This window comes from Heteronotia binoei, chromosome 9, assembly GCF_032191835.1.
Source record: "Heteronotia binoei isolate CCM8104 ecotype False Entrance Well chromosome 9, APGP_CSIRO_Hbin_v1, whole genome shotgun sequence".
In the NCBI taxonomy this organism is placed as follows: domain Eukaryota; kingdom Metazoa; phylum Chordata; class Lepidosauria; order Squamata; family Gekkonidae; genus Heteronotia; species Heteronotia binoei.
The window spans coordinates 97,049,145-97,068,560 of NC_083231.1; the positions used below are offsets into that span (position 1 = coordinate 97,049,145).

The 19,416-nt window shown below is 41.4% G+C and overlaps 1 protein-coding gene across 3 annotated transcripts in view; it reads right to left on the reverse strand.

Annotated features, from left to right (window-relative positions):
- GRID2 (glutamate ionotropic receptor delta type subunit 2) overlaps positions 1-19,416 on the reverse strand; it is a 1,226,781-nt gene that overhangs the window by 224,098 nt on the left and 983,267 nt on the right. For all 3 annotated transcript variants that reach the window (XR_009555818.1, XM_060247053.1, XM_060247052.1), the window contains one exon: positions 11,297-11,609. Coding sequence is in view for 2 of the 3 variants with exons in the window: in XM_060247053.1 (XP_060103036.1) it covers positions 11,297-11,609 (313 nt within the window). In the remaining variant the exon portion in view is untranslated. The remainder of the gene's footprint in view (positions 1-11,296; positions 11,610-19,416) is intronic.

Below are 19,416 nucleotides of genomic sequence, written 5' to 3' on the forward strand. Positions count from 1 at the left end.
ATCATAGGACTTCTGGGTTTTATTGCACCGGCATTTTGGGAATAGGGGGACTGTCTCACAGCAAAAGAGCCCAAGAAAATGACAGCCACTAGTATAAGATTAGTTCTCTTGCACTGGCAGCCTAATGCTCGATGTTATGTTCCTCTGCACAATGAAGAACAGATTACACATTCGGTCACACTACAATTTGAGAACTGTTTTTACAGAAGCATCCTTTAAGGACATTAGTTTTTATTTTCAGTACCTAAAAATCAAGAGGAATACATTCAGACGCCATGAAGCTAAGCTCTAAGGTAAGTGATTTGCCCTCCCCCTGAATATCTTTAAAATTTCTCTGCAGTCCTTTTGGTCATGCCATATTAACGATAGCAAATCAATACAATAATTAAATAGTCATGGGGATAGGGATGGGCGCTATATATTTTCATGCCTGGCTGAAAGACTCAAAGTTATGAGCTGATAAAAAGCAGATTATACCTGATCAGGTCCTAATTAGCTGTAACATTAGACCACCAAGGTCACTCAAAGGTCAGCTACTTGCTGTTGTGTAATGGTAATGGTAATGGTAATTACTTGCTGTTGTGTAATGGTACAGTACATTTCAACATACATTGATCTCAGATACAAGCCTGACAACTGTAGAGGTGAATGAGGAAGATTAGAAAGGACTGTCCCTTCTCTATGTACATTATGGGTTGAATCCAGAATAGATTTTCTGCTAATGGAAAGTGTTAAATACTGGGTTCAACACGGAGGAGTTCAACCAGGAACATACTTTAATGACAACTACATACTAAGACAACATGGTGGGGCTGAGACCTCCACTTATATACATGCAAATTAAACAACTCCCCTCCCCCAATTTCCCCAATTTCCCATACCAAATCATGGCAGTCAAGTTTTGCACCAAGACCACTCATTGGTTCCTGCTTCCAATTCAAATTAATCAAGAGTCTCTAGCATTTCCTGCAGTTGCCCAGGTGCATGGTGAAGCTTCCCGTGAAACATTAAATTCAGTACATAACAGAAGCGAAGTGTAATGTTCACTGAATTCCTCTTTCTGAAGCAGACCCCTAACTTGCTCCTTGTGCCATACCTGAGGTTCCCCTATTCCCCAGAAGCAACTCTTTGAATGGATCAGTGGACTGAAGAGGGAGAGAGGGTGATATTAATGACCTCAGCATGACCCAAGAGTAAACACATCACCTCTTTCTAATATTAAAAAAAAGATGTAGTTCAATGACTGCACTTGAAAACTGAGCAAAAACATTAAGGAGATGGCATGTGGGAGACTCAACTCATGTGCAAATATAGCTAATTGATGGAAGGTTTGACTATTGATGGTATTCAGATCAAAGTTTTTAGCATCCCTGGATAATACTAAAGAGTTATTGGTTGACAATGAGGCCAGTTAAGGTTTGGGGGACCTACCTATCTAGATGGGATTGCACTCCACTTAAGGAACAGATTTGAGGTGATTTTTGATCTTGGGCTATAAATGGAAGTGCCAATCTCCTTCTCAGTATATAGCTTCTTTGATCAGCTTTAGCTGGTTCACCAACTGTTTGATTTGACAAGAGTTGTCCATGCTCTGATCATATGGAGGCTAAGCTAATGAAATGCACTATATGCAGGGCTGTCTATGAAGACCATTTGGAAAGCCTGAGTGATTCATAGCTATACTACTAGCAGGTAAAAGTTAGAGGGACCATATTTCACCAGTTTTAAAAGCTCTACTAGCTGCTATTCAAAGTGCAGAGTCTGGGACAAGAACACCTGAAGAATAATCTCTTACTGTTTCATATGGTAAACTACCTTGGGTAGGCAACGTTGAAATATTTCAAATAAACAAATAAATGAATTTCTTGCAGCTCAGGCTAGCAACATTTTGACAGATTCCCCAAAGGCAAAAATACAAATAGCGATCATAGTAACGCACAAGGCTGTCCCTGGACAATAGGAACTGATGGAATGTAAGCAGGCTGAAGCACCTTCCCCATATAAAAAGGCTGATTCCCTCATTGCTTTTACTTAAAAGAAACATTGATTTTGTTTTAAACACAGACGTGTAAAAGCAACATTTATTTTGTTTTAAACACAGACATGGTTGTTTTAGTGCCTGAATTGTACATTGTGTTCAATGTCCTGCAACTTAGAAACTTATGCATAAATTTCAAACTGTTAGAAACTTAGTGTTCCAGCCATCCTTCTCCTTACTTGAACACAAGCCCAATTTCCTTTGCTCTGTTCTGCACCATACCTACTGCCCCCATGCACTTCTTACCTGACAGAAGCATGTTGCCGGCTGTGAACATCCTTCTAATGTATTTCTCTTTTAGAATAGTGTATCAGAATAATATTTTTTGTATTGACATACTCAAATAAGGGATATTGGCTGTTTATCTCATTATATATACTTAACCCATTTTCACTATATTTTAATGTATTCAGAAGATTCATCTAGAATGTCATCCAGCATTTCACATTCAATTTGAATGTAACAAAAACTAGAGACCCGAAACTCTGCTGTTTACTAACCCCAGCTGATGTGCAGGAGGGAGAAGCAAACTAGAATGATGTTTATAATGTATAGAATGATGTTTATAATACATGTTAAAAAGTAAATTAGATGGACAAGAACATCACTAGGAAATAAATGTCCTTTTGTTTTACCTAGACTTGTAGCAAGAGCAATTAACAGACAACTTTTATTACCTTTTATTGGTTTCCCACACAAATGCTATCCAGACCAAATGGTCCTTCGATTTATTACACTATTTTGCCATTTGATCCTAACTTTGTATTAGTTTACACTTAACCCACCAGCTATATGTATTTCTGCTCACTGTACCCCATTTCCTCATCTGATGAAGTATGCATGCATACAAAAGCTTACATTCTGAAAGTCCTAAAGGTGTTATTTGACTCCCACTTTGTTATCCTTCTCCACGGTGCACAAATCCAAAGACTTAAAAAGCCTATTCCCAAACCCTTCACACATGAAATCAACAGCTGCTGTGCAATCAGCAGACGGGAACTGAGTAAAATATTAAAAGTAGCAGGTGAAAACGATCTGTTCCAATCCAAATAGCGTGCCCTGTTTGGTAAATCACAACAGGGATATTTTTATTCCAAAAAGAGATATTTTCTGCTTTCCACTCTGCCTAGGCCTGGGGGTGGGGGTGGGGTGGGAAAGCATTATGCCTGCAAAGTTGTGAATCTTTCCTCAACAACAAATAAGGGAGACACAGCTAGGACACTTTTGGTGGCCACGGACAAACAATTCAGAAGTACTGAAGTGCCAACATCATAAGGATCTTGCCGCTTTGTTCCTTTCCAAGCAGGATGCAGAAACAGTCGTGCCCGTATGGTTTGATAACAGGAATGACATGATTGTCATGTTTTAAATCACCAGCCATAAGAGGCTTTCTTAAGTGAACATGACAACGCTTAAAAGTCCCATACTGCCTTGGTTAAGATCTGTCAATCACAATTAACACCAAACAGATTTGCTATTCTAAACTAAATAAGCCCACAGTCTTCTTTTTCTGCAAAGTGGAAAGCTGATGAGGAGTGAATACAGAAGCTAGACTTAGCACTGTAGCCAGTTAATCTGTCACTGGGAATTACCTTCAGCTTCTCCCTCCCTCCACATCCACTGGGGTTAGTAAACAACAGAGTTTCTGGTCTCATAGTTTTTGTTACATTCAAATTGAATGTGAAATGCTGGATGACATTTTAAATGAATCTTCTGAGCTGCGGCCCTAGGATACAGAAGCCCTCTGTGCATTACTTATTCTATCGGTCTGAACATTCAAATATTTTGATATTAAGTCCATTAAATTCTTGCTATTTCCTTTTTTGAATCACATTAAACCTTGGCCACCTGGCATCTGAAGGAAACACACCTCTCTCAGCTCCCTCTCTCAAAAAGAAGTCCTTCCAAAAGTTGCTATTTACTTATAGTCAGAAAAGTATCACCAATGATGGGATTCACACTTTGAGGTTTTTGATGGTGGTAGAAAGTGCATTAAGTCACAGCCAATTTCTGGTTGCCCTGTGGGGTTTCAGAGACAAGTAGAGGTGGTTTGCCATTGCCTTTCTCTGCATAGCAAACTTGGCTTTTCTTTGTGGTCTCCCATCCAAGCACTACCCACAGCTGACCCTGCTTGGCTTCCAGGATCTGGTAAGATCAGGCTAGCCTGGGCCATACAAGTTAGGACAGTGAGGGCTCTACCTTTCTCAATCAACCTTCTGTATTTTGTTTCTGTTCATTCTGGGAAGACTCCTTTTATCATCATACTTCTGAAAAAGTATTTCCCCATACAATATGCTCTCCCCCTGTCCTGAGAATTCAAGGCAGAATGTCACATGAATAACCAACACATTCCTGTCACTTTCCCCACGCCTCCTGAAGCCTACTTTACAGAAAACAACTTTGACATGTTAAAACAATACAGTTAAATGGTTCAGGTCTGTTCAATGGATCATCATAGAATCATAGCATTGGAAGAGACCTCCAGGGTCATCTAGTCCAACCCTCATCTCAGATCTATCTCTGCTTTTAAACAAACACCAAAGATTTGCATCTTTATTTTATGAAACAACATTATTGTTATTGGGAAAGCCCTTATATCAGTATTCATCTGAAACGTCTTTGGTACAAAATTCTCTGCTTCTGCTTTTAGGGCCTTACTCCTGACTTTGTGAGTAGGAAGGCAAACATATTCAGAGATTTAATCCTACTTCCTACACCTGGATGATTATTACAGAATTGAAAGGGTAAGGAAGAGAAACAGTTACACCTTAATTAGGATTGCCAATCTCCAGTTGGGTGTCGAGGATCCCCCGGTTTGGAGCCCCCACCCCTGCTTCAGGGCCATCAGAAAGTGTGTGTGTGTGTGGGAGGAATAGCCACTGGGCACTCCATTATACCTGTGGAGACTAGTCCCCATAAGGCATAATGGAGAATCAATCCATGGGTATCTGGGCTTCTGGGAACAGACTTTTTTTTTAGGTAGAGGCACTAAATTTTCAGCATAGCTGCTAGTGCCTCTCCACAACACCTCCCCCCACCAATTTCAAAAAGATTGGACCAGGGTTCCAATTCTATGAGCCACGAAAGAAGGTGCTCCCATCCTCCATTATTTCCAATGGATGGAAGGCTTTTAAAAGGAACATGGTCCTTTTAAATGTGACAGCCAGAACTCACTTGGGAGTTCAGTCACACTTCTTCCCTCCCCTCTCCCAGAGCCTCCTGGTAAGTTCGCCACCGGCTTGTTGGCTTCACCTGGCAACCCTACTTAATATATAAGAATGCCAAGGTCAGCATAAAACATTTCTAATGTAAATGCTGCTAGTAGCATTGGGGAAATAGTTTAACCCCACATAGATAAACTGATGGTTTCAATAAAATTTACTGCTACAATGGTGCTTGTGAGCAGAACTGGATCTACATGTTTTTTGAGGGGGGGCAAAATTAAAAAATGGCACCTACTTATGGGCCATTCTATCTTATGGTCCCATAGAATACAATGGATTCCATACCCAATTTGCCCCCCCCTCCGTTGGCACCAGAGGCAAGCACCCCCCTCTGCCCCCCCTTGATCCAGCCCTGCTTGTGAGAAGTATTAACTTTGAGACCTTTGAGATATAGCAATTTACAGGCAGAAAGGAAGCACAAGAGATTAGGGAAGATAAGAGAAGCACTTCCAAAGTTCTGAACAGTGGACAGGAGGCACTACAGTTCCCTCTAAAGTTCAGACAGACTAAAGACATCCTGTGCCACTATTTACATTTATAAAGCTGCCCACATGCTGTTGCCTCTCCAACAAATTCATGCTCCAGTACTTCAGTGATGGGGAAATAGAAGGCTATAGGGGTCCATGTAGTTGTTTAGCTGACAGATGCATATGGATTAGCCAGTACGGCACATTTCTGGTGCAGCAATGCCTGTATTGACCCCTGAAAGATTACATTAACAAATGCTACAAGCCATTGTTCCGGTTAGTCAGTCAGTTCTAGAGATCAGACTTCGCTTGTTTTCAGAACTTGAATCAGCTGCTGTTCTGTTCCATTCCAGGTTGCATAATCCCACAGTCATGGGTTTTAAAATAAACAGCATCAGGAGTGAGCACCAAAGGTGAACCCTCCATCTGTGACTCATTAGGGCATAATGTGAATAAGTATTGCTTTCAGGAGTTTGGGTTGGGATCATACTAAGAGGATTAATGACTCTAGGGAATGATGGCTTCTCTCCCACCACTCTGCTTACCAAAGTCTGAAGCCTTCCTCCTCCGTACGTTGCTTTACTGTTCCAGCAGAAGAGCCATTTTGCCCAGGGGGAGCCTCTTTAGGCTAAAAAAAGGCTTCAGACTTTGCTGAGAGGAGTGATAAGATACAAGGCCGTGGAAGTAGAGCTGAAAGGTGGAGGGAACAAGTAATATAATTAAACAGGTCAGGGAAGGCATAGTCAGCAGGTGAGTCATCATAGGGTGGGGAGAATACCACAATTAGAGTTCCAAATAGAGTTCCCAACTCTGGGGTGGGAAATTCCTGGAGATTTGGGAGTGAAGCCTGGGGAGGGTGGGGTTCAGGAAATGGCAAGGAGGATAAACAGTTTTATACCTGAGACACCTCAGCAGGGTATAACACCATACAGTCCACCCTCCAAGGCTGCCTCCAACATCTTTTGGAGATCTGTTGTTAATTCTGTAAGATTTCTAGGCCCCACATTTCCTCTAGGGGGACTGATCTCTGCAGTCTGGAGATCAGTTGTTGGTACATATCTGGGAGGAGAGATGTTTTAATATAGGTCCTACTGTGAGGAATGTGGAATGTTATAGTGTATAGCCCATCTTGTCAGATCTTGGAGGCTAAACAAGCTTGGCATTTAGATGGGAGACCACCAATGTTCCCTCTAAGCTGCAGTCTTGTGAGCAAAAACTCTACTTTGTGAGCTACTGGCATTAAAGTTGTGAGCTACTGGCCTTAAAGTTGTGAGCTATTGGCGTTAAAGTTGTGAGCTACTGCATAAATTATTGTGCTCTAGGGCCATTTTTACTGAGCTAAGACAAAAATGTGTGAGCTGCAGGCTAAAAATCTGTGAGCTAGCTCATACTAATTCAGCTTATAGGGAACACTGGAGACCACCAAGGAATACTCTGCAGAGGAAAGCCATGGCAAACCACATCTTGTTATTCACTTGCCCTGAAAACCCTACTGGGTCATATAAATCAGCTGCAGCCTGCTGATACTTTATACACACACAGGTCCCAGATGGGAAATTCCAGGAGATTTGGGCGTGGTGACTGAGAGGGAAAAGTTTGGGGAGAGAAGGGAGCTCAGTGGGAAAGTGATAGCCATAGAGTCTGCCCACTGAAGCTACCATTTCCTTCAGTCTGGAGATCAGTTTCAGTTATGGGTAAACTCCAGGCTCTACTGTGAGGTTGTTAGTCCTAATCACAATATAGGTGGCAGACTCAAGAGCACTCATGAGTAGTCTAAATTTGGAGTCAGAGTGGAGGTCAAAGAAGTTGCAGTCTGACTGTGCCTTCCAAATACTTTGTGATAAACAACAAATAAACTCTTAACAGAGAATTTATGGGATCCATGGAAAGAGAACTCACTTTTACTATTATACAACTTCTGGGAAAGGTACAGTCTGAAACAACTTTATTGGTGTTTTATAGCCACCCATTAAAATGAAGAGTAGTCTATAATTTCAAAATCCCAAGGGCTTTACAAACACATGGAGAAAGACCTGTAGGCACCTGAGGGGAACACTCCATGTCACTATGGTATATTGTGTGCTCCCAAATCTACATTTGCTTATAGAGGTTTTTTAAAAAGTGGGGATGGGTGTGTGTGTGTGTGTGTGTGAGATGGCTCTTATTGGGGAAAATGCGTGGGTGGGACGATTATTATCACACCTGTCAATTCAACCTTGAAATTCATTCCTGCCCTTTCTACCCCAGTAGAACTTATTTGTGATCTCAAAACCTTTCAGGGGTAAAAACAAACAGGAGGAAAAAAGGAACTTGGAGGACATTTTTAAGAAGCACTCAGGGTGGGAGAAAAGATTAAGCATCCCTTTCCAGCTGCAGACCAGTCCCTGTTAATGTCCTTCATTCTCCATGTGTCAGAAGTCCAACAGAAGGTTGAGAACATCATCTTTACAATGTAATGGGCAGTTCTGCCATCGCTGCACACAGAGACCAATAGAACATTCCTAGCTCTGCTACCTGATATCCTCCACAGAACATGCCAGTGGTTGAATCTGAAATTTAAGGTTGCCAACCTCCAAGTGATGCCTGGAGATCTCTTGGTATTACAATTCAACTCCAGATTACAGTTCCCTTGGAGAAAATGGCTGCTTTGGATGAAGGACCCTATGGCATTATGTCCCACTGAGGTCCCTAACCTCCCTAAACCCAACTCTTCCAGCTCCCCAAATCTCCGTTAAACAAAGAAAACTCCAAGCAGTTAAAGGCAGCAATCAATCCTTAATTTTTCAAAACAAAGTATTTCCTGTGATTTCATTCAGGAAACACATTAACTTGGAAACAGAGGCAAACAAAACAAGATGAAAATTATTTCAACATAGAGATCGTATCGGGGCAATTAATGATGAAGAAAACCTGCCAGATGCATCATGAAGCTCTAATCTAACATTTTTCAAAGGCAATCAGATACATGGGTTTTTCTGAGCATTTTCCTTATGGAATGTTGCATCTAAAAAAACAAAAAACCAAACTCCTTTTGGAAAACAGCTACCCCACATCTTATTAAATGACACTGACCAAAGTCAACTAATTTTCAGTGAAGTGTGCACATAGCCCTACAGACTTTTCGCACATTTCTAGTGAAGGATGTTTCCTCAAGCTAGCACGTCTCAAAAACCATAGACATTCTACTATGGGGCAAGTACAGTTAAGCCACATAAAATTTTATCTATTGAGTGTGAACTGGCAGGAGAGATTTTGGGGTAGATATTTCATGAACTTGTACTGAAAAAGCCCAGAAAAATAAAGCTAACATAAATGTGTGCTGCCATGTTGGTCTTTAGAATTTTTAAAAATCAGAGTATTGACAAGGAAACAGTTTACAGACTTGTCATTTGCCCACACCCACCTTTGGCCCCAATTCGCTACCCTTGAGAAAGAGTGGGAGAAAAACTGAAGAGCAGGGGAAAAGATATCCAGAAAATGGCCTCCTTAATAATACCCTAGGAATTTCCTCATGTAAAAATCATAGAGATTAGTGGAAATCAGAGGCGTCACTAGGGTGGGTTGCACCCTGGGGCCAAGTGCATGGGTTGCACCCTGGGGCCAAGTGCGCCGGAGGGAAGCGACCTGAAGAAAGAGCTCGGCCGAATGGCGCTCTTTAAACTCTGCTTGCCTTAAAAGTGAAATCCGGGCTGTTTGTACCTTCTGGGCTCTGATGTCACCGCCTCCCTCCTTCCCCTGCCACCTCTCCCCGCCTCTGCACATTTGTCCTGCTTCATAAGCCGGCCCTCGGCTGCCCGCCCCGCACGCCACCTCACGGGGAACCACATTCTCTCCGAGCGGCGGCCGCCACAGCACCGCCTCACCTCAGGTGCCTCTCGGCACGAGCCCCCCAAACCCGAGGAGGGCTCTTCTCAGAGACTTTCGCCTGCCTGCGGAGAGCTGCACTTTCCTCTTCCCTCCCGGCCTTCTCTCGCTTCTCCCAACCTTGTCCGCGGTCGCCACTGCCTTGAAAGAGCCTCCCCGCGTCTCCTGCCAATAAAGACCGTTTTCCTCCGCTGTGATTGCTTGCCGCCTGCTGCCTTCAAAGAGCCCTAGGGGGGGCAATGAAAATGCTCTGGGGGAGGGCCAATGGCCCCCTTGGCCCCGTAGTGACGCCGCTGGTGGAAATTTCATAGAGATTAGTGGAAATTTCTAGAGTGCCGCCTGGAACATGCCACATTCTCCCCAAACTGGCAATTCCTGAGAGACCATGGTGGTGGGTTTACTGAAATGGCATCCATTGCCACCGCAACATCCCTTCAGTCTGAATAACTGAAAGTGACATCACCACACTGTGGGATGCCCTACAATTCACCCGAAGTTCTAGGTAAAACTCTATAAGACCATATAGTTTTGGGTAAATCCCAGAGCATTTGTGAACACAATGATGCTGATGCTGTCAGCTATGCAGCTGGAAGTGTCACCGTGGCATTTTACCCCTCCCATTTCTCTCCCACTGTGCAACTAAGTGCCAGCAAGGGAAGTGCAGTACCAGTGGGAGATCTCCTCCAGGCACCATCCTGAAAAATCTTCCAGCATTAGTGAGGTGGTGCTGACAACTTTAATAACTTAGGACCAACCAAACTGTTACAATACAGTCAGCAAGCTTTCTAAGAAATGTTCTTCAGACTATGTTAAAAACAGCAACAAGGATTGGGAGAAAGGGTGTTTGGGGACATAGTAGAAAAGCCTGCTATAGAAGCTATATTCTGTACTTTCAGAAGTATTGTGGTGGTGGAAAGCGCCAACAAGTCACAGAAATCTCTTGGGGTTTTCAAGGCAAGAGATTTTCAGTGGTTTGCCATTCCCTGCCTCTGTATCATGAGTCTGGTATTCCTTGGAGGTCTCCCATCCACATATTAGCCAGGGGCTTAGTTTCTGAGATCTGATGAGATCAGGCAAGCCTCGGCTATACAGGTCAGGTTTCAAAAGTATAGAAGATGTAATTTCAGAATTAAAACATGATGATGACGCTGTTGGCTATGACTCATGATATGATATATGGGATGGGATCATGATATGTTTGTGGGTAGTGGACTATATTACAAGTTTGTTACTGGGCTCAAATATATGATGCTTGGTCCCTGGAGGCCTGAATGTCTGACAGTTGCAATCTTTTCTTCTGTTTTGCTTTCCAGTCTTTTGCTTCCTCCTCTGTTCCTTGCCAACATACATTCTCCTTAACTGACCCTTATTATTGGATTGCCTTCCATTCAGCTCATCCATCATCACCTTCAAGGTACATTTAAGGATTCATCCCTCTACTCCAGCTTTTCTCATATAATTTGTTACCTCTGTCCCTTCCTTTCCCATCCACTTTCCTTGTGAGTCATCTCTGTTCTCAGAGTCAATGCCTGTAGGCAAGGATTGTACCATTTTGTCTCCACAAGGCTCCTTTTCTAGTTTTAAGTGCTTATGTAATCACAGTGGACACAAACACAAATACATAGACACATACACAAATGCAAAGCCTGTGTTTCGTCACTAACTGGGGTCTCCCCTCAGATTTTTGCTGGGCAGTTTCTTACCTTGTTGAACAAAGGATCCATACACAAACCACATGGAGTTGTAGAGGGTTGTTGACGTCATTGATCCCATTTGCAGACGTGGTGGATTAAGCCAATTCAGGAGGTACACCAATAGTCCTACCAAAAGCACTGTTCCGGCTATGCAGGCCCAGAGGGAAAGGTCAAATGGTGCTAGGCAAGCAAACATATCCATTGTCTTTTCAGCCTTCCGCAGTAGCACCCCCACAGAGTAATCCATGTAACGGGTGGTAAAATCAACTACATTTTCTCTGTCTGGAGTTATGGTTAATGCAGAAATGCCTATGTCAGCTCTCTACAAGAGAAAAGAAAGACACAAAGAAGAAAATTTAATTGTCTGAGCAATAGGAAAATATCATGAAAGTCACTTGACTTACAGAATTTGAACCTATCTTGGACAAAAAACAGTTGCCAATCAAGACCCATTAAGTATGACTGGTGGATATTAACTATAATAAAAAAAGCAATTCTGTTAAGTGAAAGAGGAAAATGGATACCTATATTTTGATAATTATTGTGGTGCATGACTAGATTTAAGAATTATATTTCTGAAATTTTCTTAGCATGTAAAATCAGGGAGAACATTTCAAATATAGGTTGTTGGTGGATGAAATCAGTTGTCCATTTATCTTCTTTATTCCATTAACACTATTAGCTATCCAATGAGTTCAGTTCAGTTTGGTGTAGTGGTTAAGTGTGCGGACTCTTATTTGGGAGAACCGAGTTAGATTCCCCACTCCTCCACTTGCATCTGCTGGCATGGTCTTGGGTCAGCCATAGCTCTGGCTGAGGTTGTCCTTGAAAGGGCGGCTGCTGTGAGAGTTCTCTCAGCCCCACCCACCTCATAGGGTGTCTGTTGTTGGGGAGGAAGATAAAGGAGATTGTGAGCCACTCTGAAACTCTGAGATTTGGAGTGGAGGGCAGGATATAAATCCAATATCATCTTCTTCATCATCACTGATGCAGTACAAAGGCCTAGTGGGTACTCATTTTGTGAGGGGTGTTGTTATCCAATTATTTTACCTGACTAATCATATGTTTTGCAAAAAAAAAACTGGAAAGAAATACATGGAAAAATGCAGAACACATTAAAATTTAAATTGCCTATGGAAACTAAGAAAATGTTATTGGGTATACTGCCTAATAAATTATGAAAAATTCTGGAAGAGACATTCAAATATATGGTGATAACTGCTAGAATTATCTATGCAGCAAAATGGAAACTAGATGTCTGCCTAGAAGAATGGGAAAATAAATTTGCCAAATATGCAGTAATGACAAAATTAACAATTTATCAGACAAATAGATCAATTACAAACTCTGAGGAGAGATGGAGTGTGTATTATGCAAGCAGGAGACAAATCTAGAATGAGAAGTAGTTCAAAAAACTGTACACAAATGTATTGAAATGCAGAAGTAGAATAAGAATAAGTTTTAAATGCAACATCTTGAATATCTGTTCTACTGAAATGTTTTTCTTTTCTCAACTTGTATTAGAAGAATACTTTGCTGACTTTGTGGACAAAAAACTACATGTTTTTGAACTATTGTAAATTATGTATTAGTTGAGGGACAGTGGCTCAGTGGTAGAGCATCTGCTTGGTAAGCAGAAGGTCCCAGGTTCAATCCCCGGCATCTCCAACTAAAAAGGGTCCAGGCAAATAGGCATGAAAAACCTCAGCTTGAGACCCTGGAGAGCCGCTGCCAGTCTGAGTAGACAATACTGACTTCGATGGACTGAGGGTCTGATTCAGTATAAGGCAGCTTCATAAGTTCATATTATAATAAAAAATGAGAATGAGAAAAAAATGTGTAAAGAAGTGAATCCTGAGCAGAAATATCCTCTACCTTCTTATTATGAGATATATAGCAGATTTTCTTTCTGTACTCTAATATATTACTTATTGTTAAAAGCTACAGTGAGTAGGTAGAGATGGCAAAATATATATTACCAAACATGCAGTAAAGATGAAATCAATAATGTAGATGTAAAATGAATTAGTTATGGAATTTGAAATCCAAAATGCTGAATATAAATATACACCAACAGATTTTTTATTGTATTTTATAGATAATGTTTTAAAAGTTATAATGAATGGGGTATTGGGGGGAAATGCTTTTTGTTTCATGCATCTTATACTACATAATTATTTTTCATATATAGAATTGTGATATGCAACCCCTTTTTCATTTCTGTATCCCTTTCACATTTTTACTTGTTTTCTAATATATATATACCTTTTAAAAACTCCATCCTAATGACTTCATGTGAGTGCCTTTTCAGGGGAATAAAAGGAAATATGACATACAGAAGCTACCACTAGTGGGTAGAAGAAAACACTATTAACTGTTATAACACACTTGAATCAAATAGCCTCCAAAATAAAGAACTGTATCATCAATTCTTAGCCATCTCTATCAATTAATACTGGGGCCACTGAATCAGTCAAAGGCACAATACTACCAAGGTGTTTTTAAATCACATTGATTTGGGAAGAAGATCTTTGTGTCTAGTCTACTGTTTCAACAGCAGTTCATTGTAATCCAGTGCTATTCTGCATGTTCTGGATATTTGGCTGTGACGTACATGCCATGTCCAAATTTCCAAAAATACTAAACCTTTGCTCTTTTTCTTAAAGCCAAACATAGCCTTCTTTAAATTCACTTTAAAATGGCCTCACACCAGCTACTTAAGAGCTAATTGGGTTCAGGATTCTGACCTGATATCATTACGCTCTCTATCAGCTGATCTTTGCTTTAGGCTTATTCCGCCCTCCTCTCCCAAGTATTTCATGCTTACTGGTCTCTGAAAAAAAACTCTGATGCAAGCATTTTTTGGGGAAAAAAGATAAATGCTGTAGCTGTGACAGTTCACAAGAGACTTTGGGCCATTTGATTTGGAAAGGCCCCATTATTGAGTCCATTTGGAAAGATGTCATTGACAGAATTAATGTAGTCTTGCCCTTAAAGCTAGAACTCTCCTCTAATCACCTCATTCTGGGTTATGTCCCTGCAATCTGGAAACACCCCAAACCTGTCATATCACCAGAGTGTCTCTTGCAGCAAAGTGTATTATTTTACAGTTCTGGAAATCATGTTCTGTACTCATAACTGAAAATTGGGTTGAAGACCTTTTAGATCTTTCCATTAAAGAAAGAATCATGCACTACAGGAAAGATAAATCAGAGAAAGTTAATGCAATTTAGCAATCTTTTCTACAACTGTTCTCTAATTGAATGTTATTCTTTTGCTGGAGTCTCACCAATGCATTAAAAAAGCCTTTTCCTCCCTTTAATATGTTTTCATTATTTTAAAATATTAGGTTTTTTTTCCCAATTGGATTGTATTCTGCTAGAAAATATTGACTGAGAAATGGAATTGTGTGTATTCAGCAAAGGTAGGGATTGATAAATGAAGAGATGGCAAAACCTTAAGTCTTCTTTCCTGCTATTGGTACTTTTTTAACATTCCACAATGCTTAACAACAAAAATGTTGTTTAACTGTGAATGGAGCCAATACTCCCTCTGTGGAGTCTTGTGAGCAAAAATTCTGCTCTGCAAGCTACTGGCATTAAAGTTGTAAGCAAGCGATCTGTCTGCTGCATCAGTTAGTTTGCTCTGGGGCCATTTTTCCTGAGTAAAGACAAAAATGTGTGAGCCAGAGATGAAAAACCTGTGAGCAAGCTCACACTAACTCAGCTTAGAAGGATCATTGGGGGTATGTCCTTTAGATTTATTTTATTAATTTATCATTTTCTGATGGAGGTAAAGTTTATATGTCATCCTGTAGTTCAACGTATGCTATCAAGATAGCTCACAGTACACATGTGCCATCACAACAAAGAACTTATGGCGACCCCAGCAAGAGGTTTTCAAGGCAGGTGAAAAGCAGAGGTGCTTTGCCATTGCCTTCCTCTGCAGAGTCTTCCTTGATGGGCTCCCACCTCGTTTAGCTTCTGAGTCCCTCCACCGCTGTGGCGGGGGACTTGTTCCTCGCACACGCTTTGCCAGGGACATTGCGCTAGGGATGCTCTAGGACTTGTGATAAAACTCTACGGTACTCTAGGAATTTATTGCAATTCCTAGAGTGTCACACTGGAAATGCTCTAGGATTCGCAGTAAACTCTATGGTACTATTGAGTTTTTAGCACAAGTTCTAGAGCATCACACCACAAATGCTCTAGGATTGGCAATAAAACTTTATGTACCACAGAGTTTTTAGCACGAGTCCTAGAGCATCCCTGATGCAATAACATCACTTCTGGGTGACATCATTGCACTGGGGATGGTGCACACTGATGGGACTCTTTGGGGGTGGGGATCCCCCCAGCGGCCTGCTTCCTGCTGGCAGGTTGGAACCCTCCAGGGCAAGAGATCCCCCACCCCCAATAGGAAGTTGGCAGCTCTACGGTTGCATCATGCCACCTTCCCTCCTGGCTCATTGTAATGACAGCATAATACATACCTTTTAAAAAAGAACTCTGAGGGCTAGAGAATCTGTTTGGCCTGTAGAAGGCACCAGGCTCAATCTCCATTATCTACTTGAAATCTTAGAGACCCACTTCCAGACTCAGTAGACAATACTGACCTTGATGGACTAATCATCTGACTCAATGCTTTTGCATATGCAACAGATTAGGGACTAAAATGATTCTTCATTCATCACTCTGCCTCCTGTACATGCACATCTATCTTACTTGGAAGAATCACATCTCCTACCTGAAATGAATGAACACCTAGAACACTGAACACAAAGTTATGGCAAAAGAGCAAATCTATTTGATTGGTTTTTATTTGTACTGTGGATATTGAGGCTGCAAAGTAATTTCAGAATAATGAACTTCTTCCTTTGCTGGCAGATGTTTAATAGCACTTGAAAATGAAACTGCTGTACCATATGGTTACCTGTCCCATACATATCAACCACCTTGTCTTTGTTCCTTCAAGATCCATTTAAGATATGAAGAAGACTATTAATATCCCTTCATCTAGCCCGCATATTGCTCAGTGTGTCTCCAGAGACAGCAGTCACAACTTCAGTAGGTGTTATTTTAACTTTCTTTTCACATGTGCAATTATAATTTCAGTTAAAAAAACCCTCCAAAGACAGTCACGCTAATGATTAAAAAAAGAAATTTAAATACCAAGTAAGTGACTGTCCTTTTTTTAAAAAACCCTATAAAATGGAAATTTAAATACATGAGGCCTTGAATCATTTGAAATAATGAGCTTTGTCTGTAATTAAAACTGTGCAAGGTTCTTTATCAGAAGATGAAGGGAGGGGTGAGGGTTGTGCAAAGTACAAGGAGGATGTGTGAACTACAGAACTGCTCAATCAGTGTATCAGCCCCTGGGGATATCCTTTCACTTCTGTCTAATGAAGGTGATGCCTCCTCATCATCTGAAAAAAGGGGATGCAGCTCACACCTGAAGTGGCACAGGATAATGGAGATATATATATATTTTAAAAGAGATTCTGCCTTGGCTTTGATTCAGGGCCTGCTCACGACCTGAGTTCGATCCCGGTGAAAATTGGGTTTAGGTAGCCGGCTTGAGGTTGACTCAGCCTTCCATCCTTCCAAGGTCGGTCAAATGAGTACCCAGCTTGCTGGGGGGAAAGTGTAGATGACTGGGGAAGGCAATGGCAAACCACCCTGTAAAAAGTCTGCCGTGAAAACATTGTGAAAACAACATCACGCCAGAGTTGGAAACAACTGGAGCTTGCACAGGGGACTACCTTTACCTTTTTAGCTGAAAACTGCTTTCCCTTTTCTAGCCTCAGGTGTCTTTCCTGGATTCCAGGTTACAAGCAGGAACCAATATCCTCCCTCATGGACAGGGTTGTCAGCTCTGGGTTGAGAAATACCTGGAGATGTTGGGTGGTGGAACCTGAGGAAGGTGGGGCTTCAATGGAATATAGCACCATAAGGCCCACCTTCCAAAGTAGCCATTTTCTCCAGGTGAACTGATCTCTGTTACCTGGAAATCAGTTTTAGTAGCAGAAGATTTCCAGCCACCACCTGGAGGTTGGCAACCCTATAATAAAATTCATGACAAGGCTAGAGACTAGACCATAGGATTTTATGTGGGGGCACTTTGCCTCTGGAATAATCTCTCCTTTGAGGCTTACCTAGCACCAATTTACTTTCTTCTAGGTGCCAGGTCAAAACACGTTCCCTGCCCCCCACCCCTCAACCCAGGCTTTTAATTAGAGGTTTAATCTGTCCAGGTTTTAAAGTGGTCTGCTTTTGTACTATGGATAGTTTTTATGCTGTTTATGCCCAACGGCTTGATTTTAAGGGCTTCTTCTTTTTAGTGTTATGTTGTTTTAATTGTAAGCCTCCTCAGGTCCCTGAAGAGGTAGCATAGAAATACCCAAATAAATAAATAAATATTCCCCATAGTGACAGCTTCGTTTATAAAAGCTAGGCCTTCTGAAGGTGGCATCTGCCTCTGACTGACAGAAACCAAGGTTTCAATTGGCCACACTGTTTAGGTTGCCTAGCCACAGTTACTGAAGTTATTCAAGCCCATGAGCTCTGCTTTTGTTATTTTATGTATTTTTTTAACCTCACCATTTAAAAAAAAAGGATTTCTGCAAACCTGAGGCTTTTCTCAGGTTTGTAGGCAGATCTGTCTTGTCTGTTCATGGCTACAGTCTCCAGATTTAAGTATCCACATATATGACCGTGATGAGAATTAGATATTGATGATTAAAACACAACATACATAGACCCATAAACAGGAAGTAGGTAGATATGTCCATATTTGTGAGTTAGATTAGGCAAAGAGAAAATGGTTGACTCAAAGCTTCCATAGGAGTGTGTGAGTTGTAATTTTGGTCTCCCAGATCGTAGGGTGACATTCCAACCACTATACCGTGCTGCTAAAGAAATCTCCACCAACACAGCTACTGCAAAGTCACAAAGCTGTGCATGCTCTGGTTAAGTGTAAATTAGATCACTGCAATGTGCTCTGCATAGGTCCACCCTTGAGAAGTGTTCAGAAACTTCAACTGGTACAGAATACTGCAGCCAGAATATTGATTAGAGTAGATCTACACTTGATCTCAACCAAATGACCAAGAAGTGTATCTTAGATTCCTTGAGATCTCCAAATATAGGATTTTTTTTTATCCTGGCACACTTCAATGCTCTACCTTCAGCCCTTCTGGAAGGCAGATACCATCATGTCCAGCTCCCTCAACAGCTTTGCCTATGACATACAGAGAAAGCAGAGCCTATTGAACATGTTCTGCTGCATTGTCCATTCTATAATGACATCTGACATTAGTATCAACATACCTGAAAGATCACCTTCTGAACCTGCTCAACCACTATTGTCATCTTTGGAGACAATGCTTTTGACACCTCCACCTTCTGAGATTTGGCAGGTGGCAATCCAGGAGAGGGCCTTCTTGGTCATGGCACCAAAATGCTGAAACTCCCTCCCCAAGGAGATTCATCTGTTCCCTTCTGTTGCCATCTTCTGCCACTGAGTCAAGACCTTTTTTGGTGTTGTTTCATTTGGTTTCCCTCAGTGTTCCCTGCTTCCAAACCAATGTTTTAATTGCTGTTTTATCTTTTTGTATGTATTTTAATTTGTTTCAGTGAAATGTGTTTACAAGTTGCTGGAATGGTCTTGGGTCAACCATGACTCTCACAGGAGTTGTCCTTGAAAGGGCAGCTTCTGTAAGAGCTCTCTCAGTCCCATTTACCTCACAGGGTGTCTCTTGTGTGGAGGGAAGGTAAAGGAGATTGTGACCACTCTGAGACTTTGAGATTCAGAGAATAGGGCAGGATATAAATCCAATATCATCATCATCACCACCATCACCCTCATCATCATCATCTTCTTCTTCAACGGGTTAATTTTAATGGTTTCAGAATGTGTTCTTATCATGTATGTTTTAAATTCTTAGATCCCTTAGTAGCCCTTCTAAGGGCAGAAGGGTGGGATACACATTTTGTAAAAATATATAACTGTTCAGGAGCTGCTGCAATTGAATTGCAGCCTCAAAGCAGTGGTGACGTATGCAAGTGGCAATCATGTGCTCTATTTGGATCACTCATTATTTACAAACGTTGTATCAGTGCCAATAG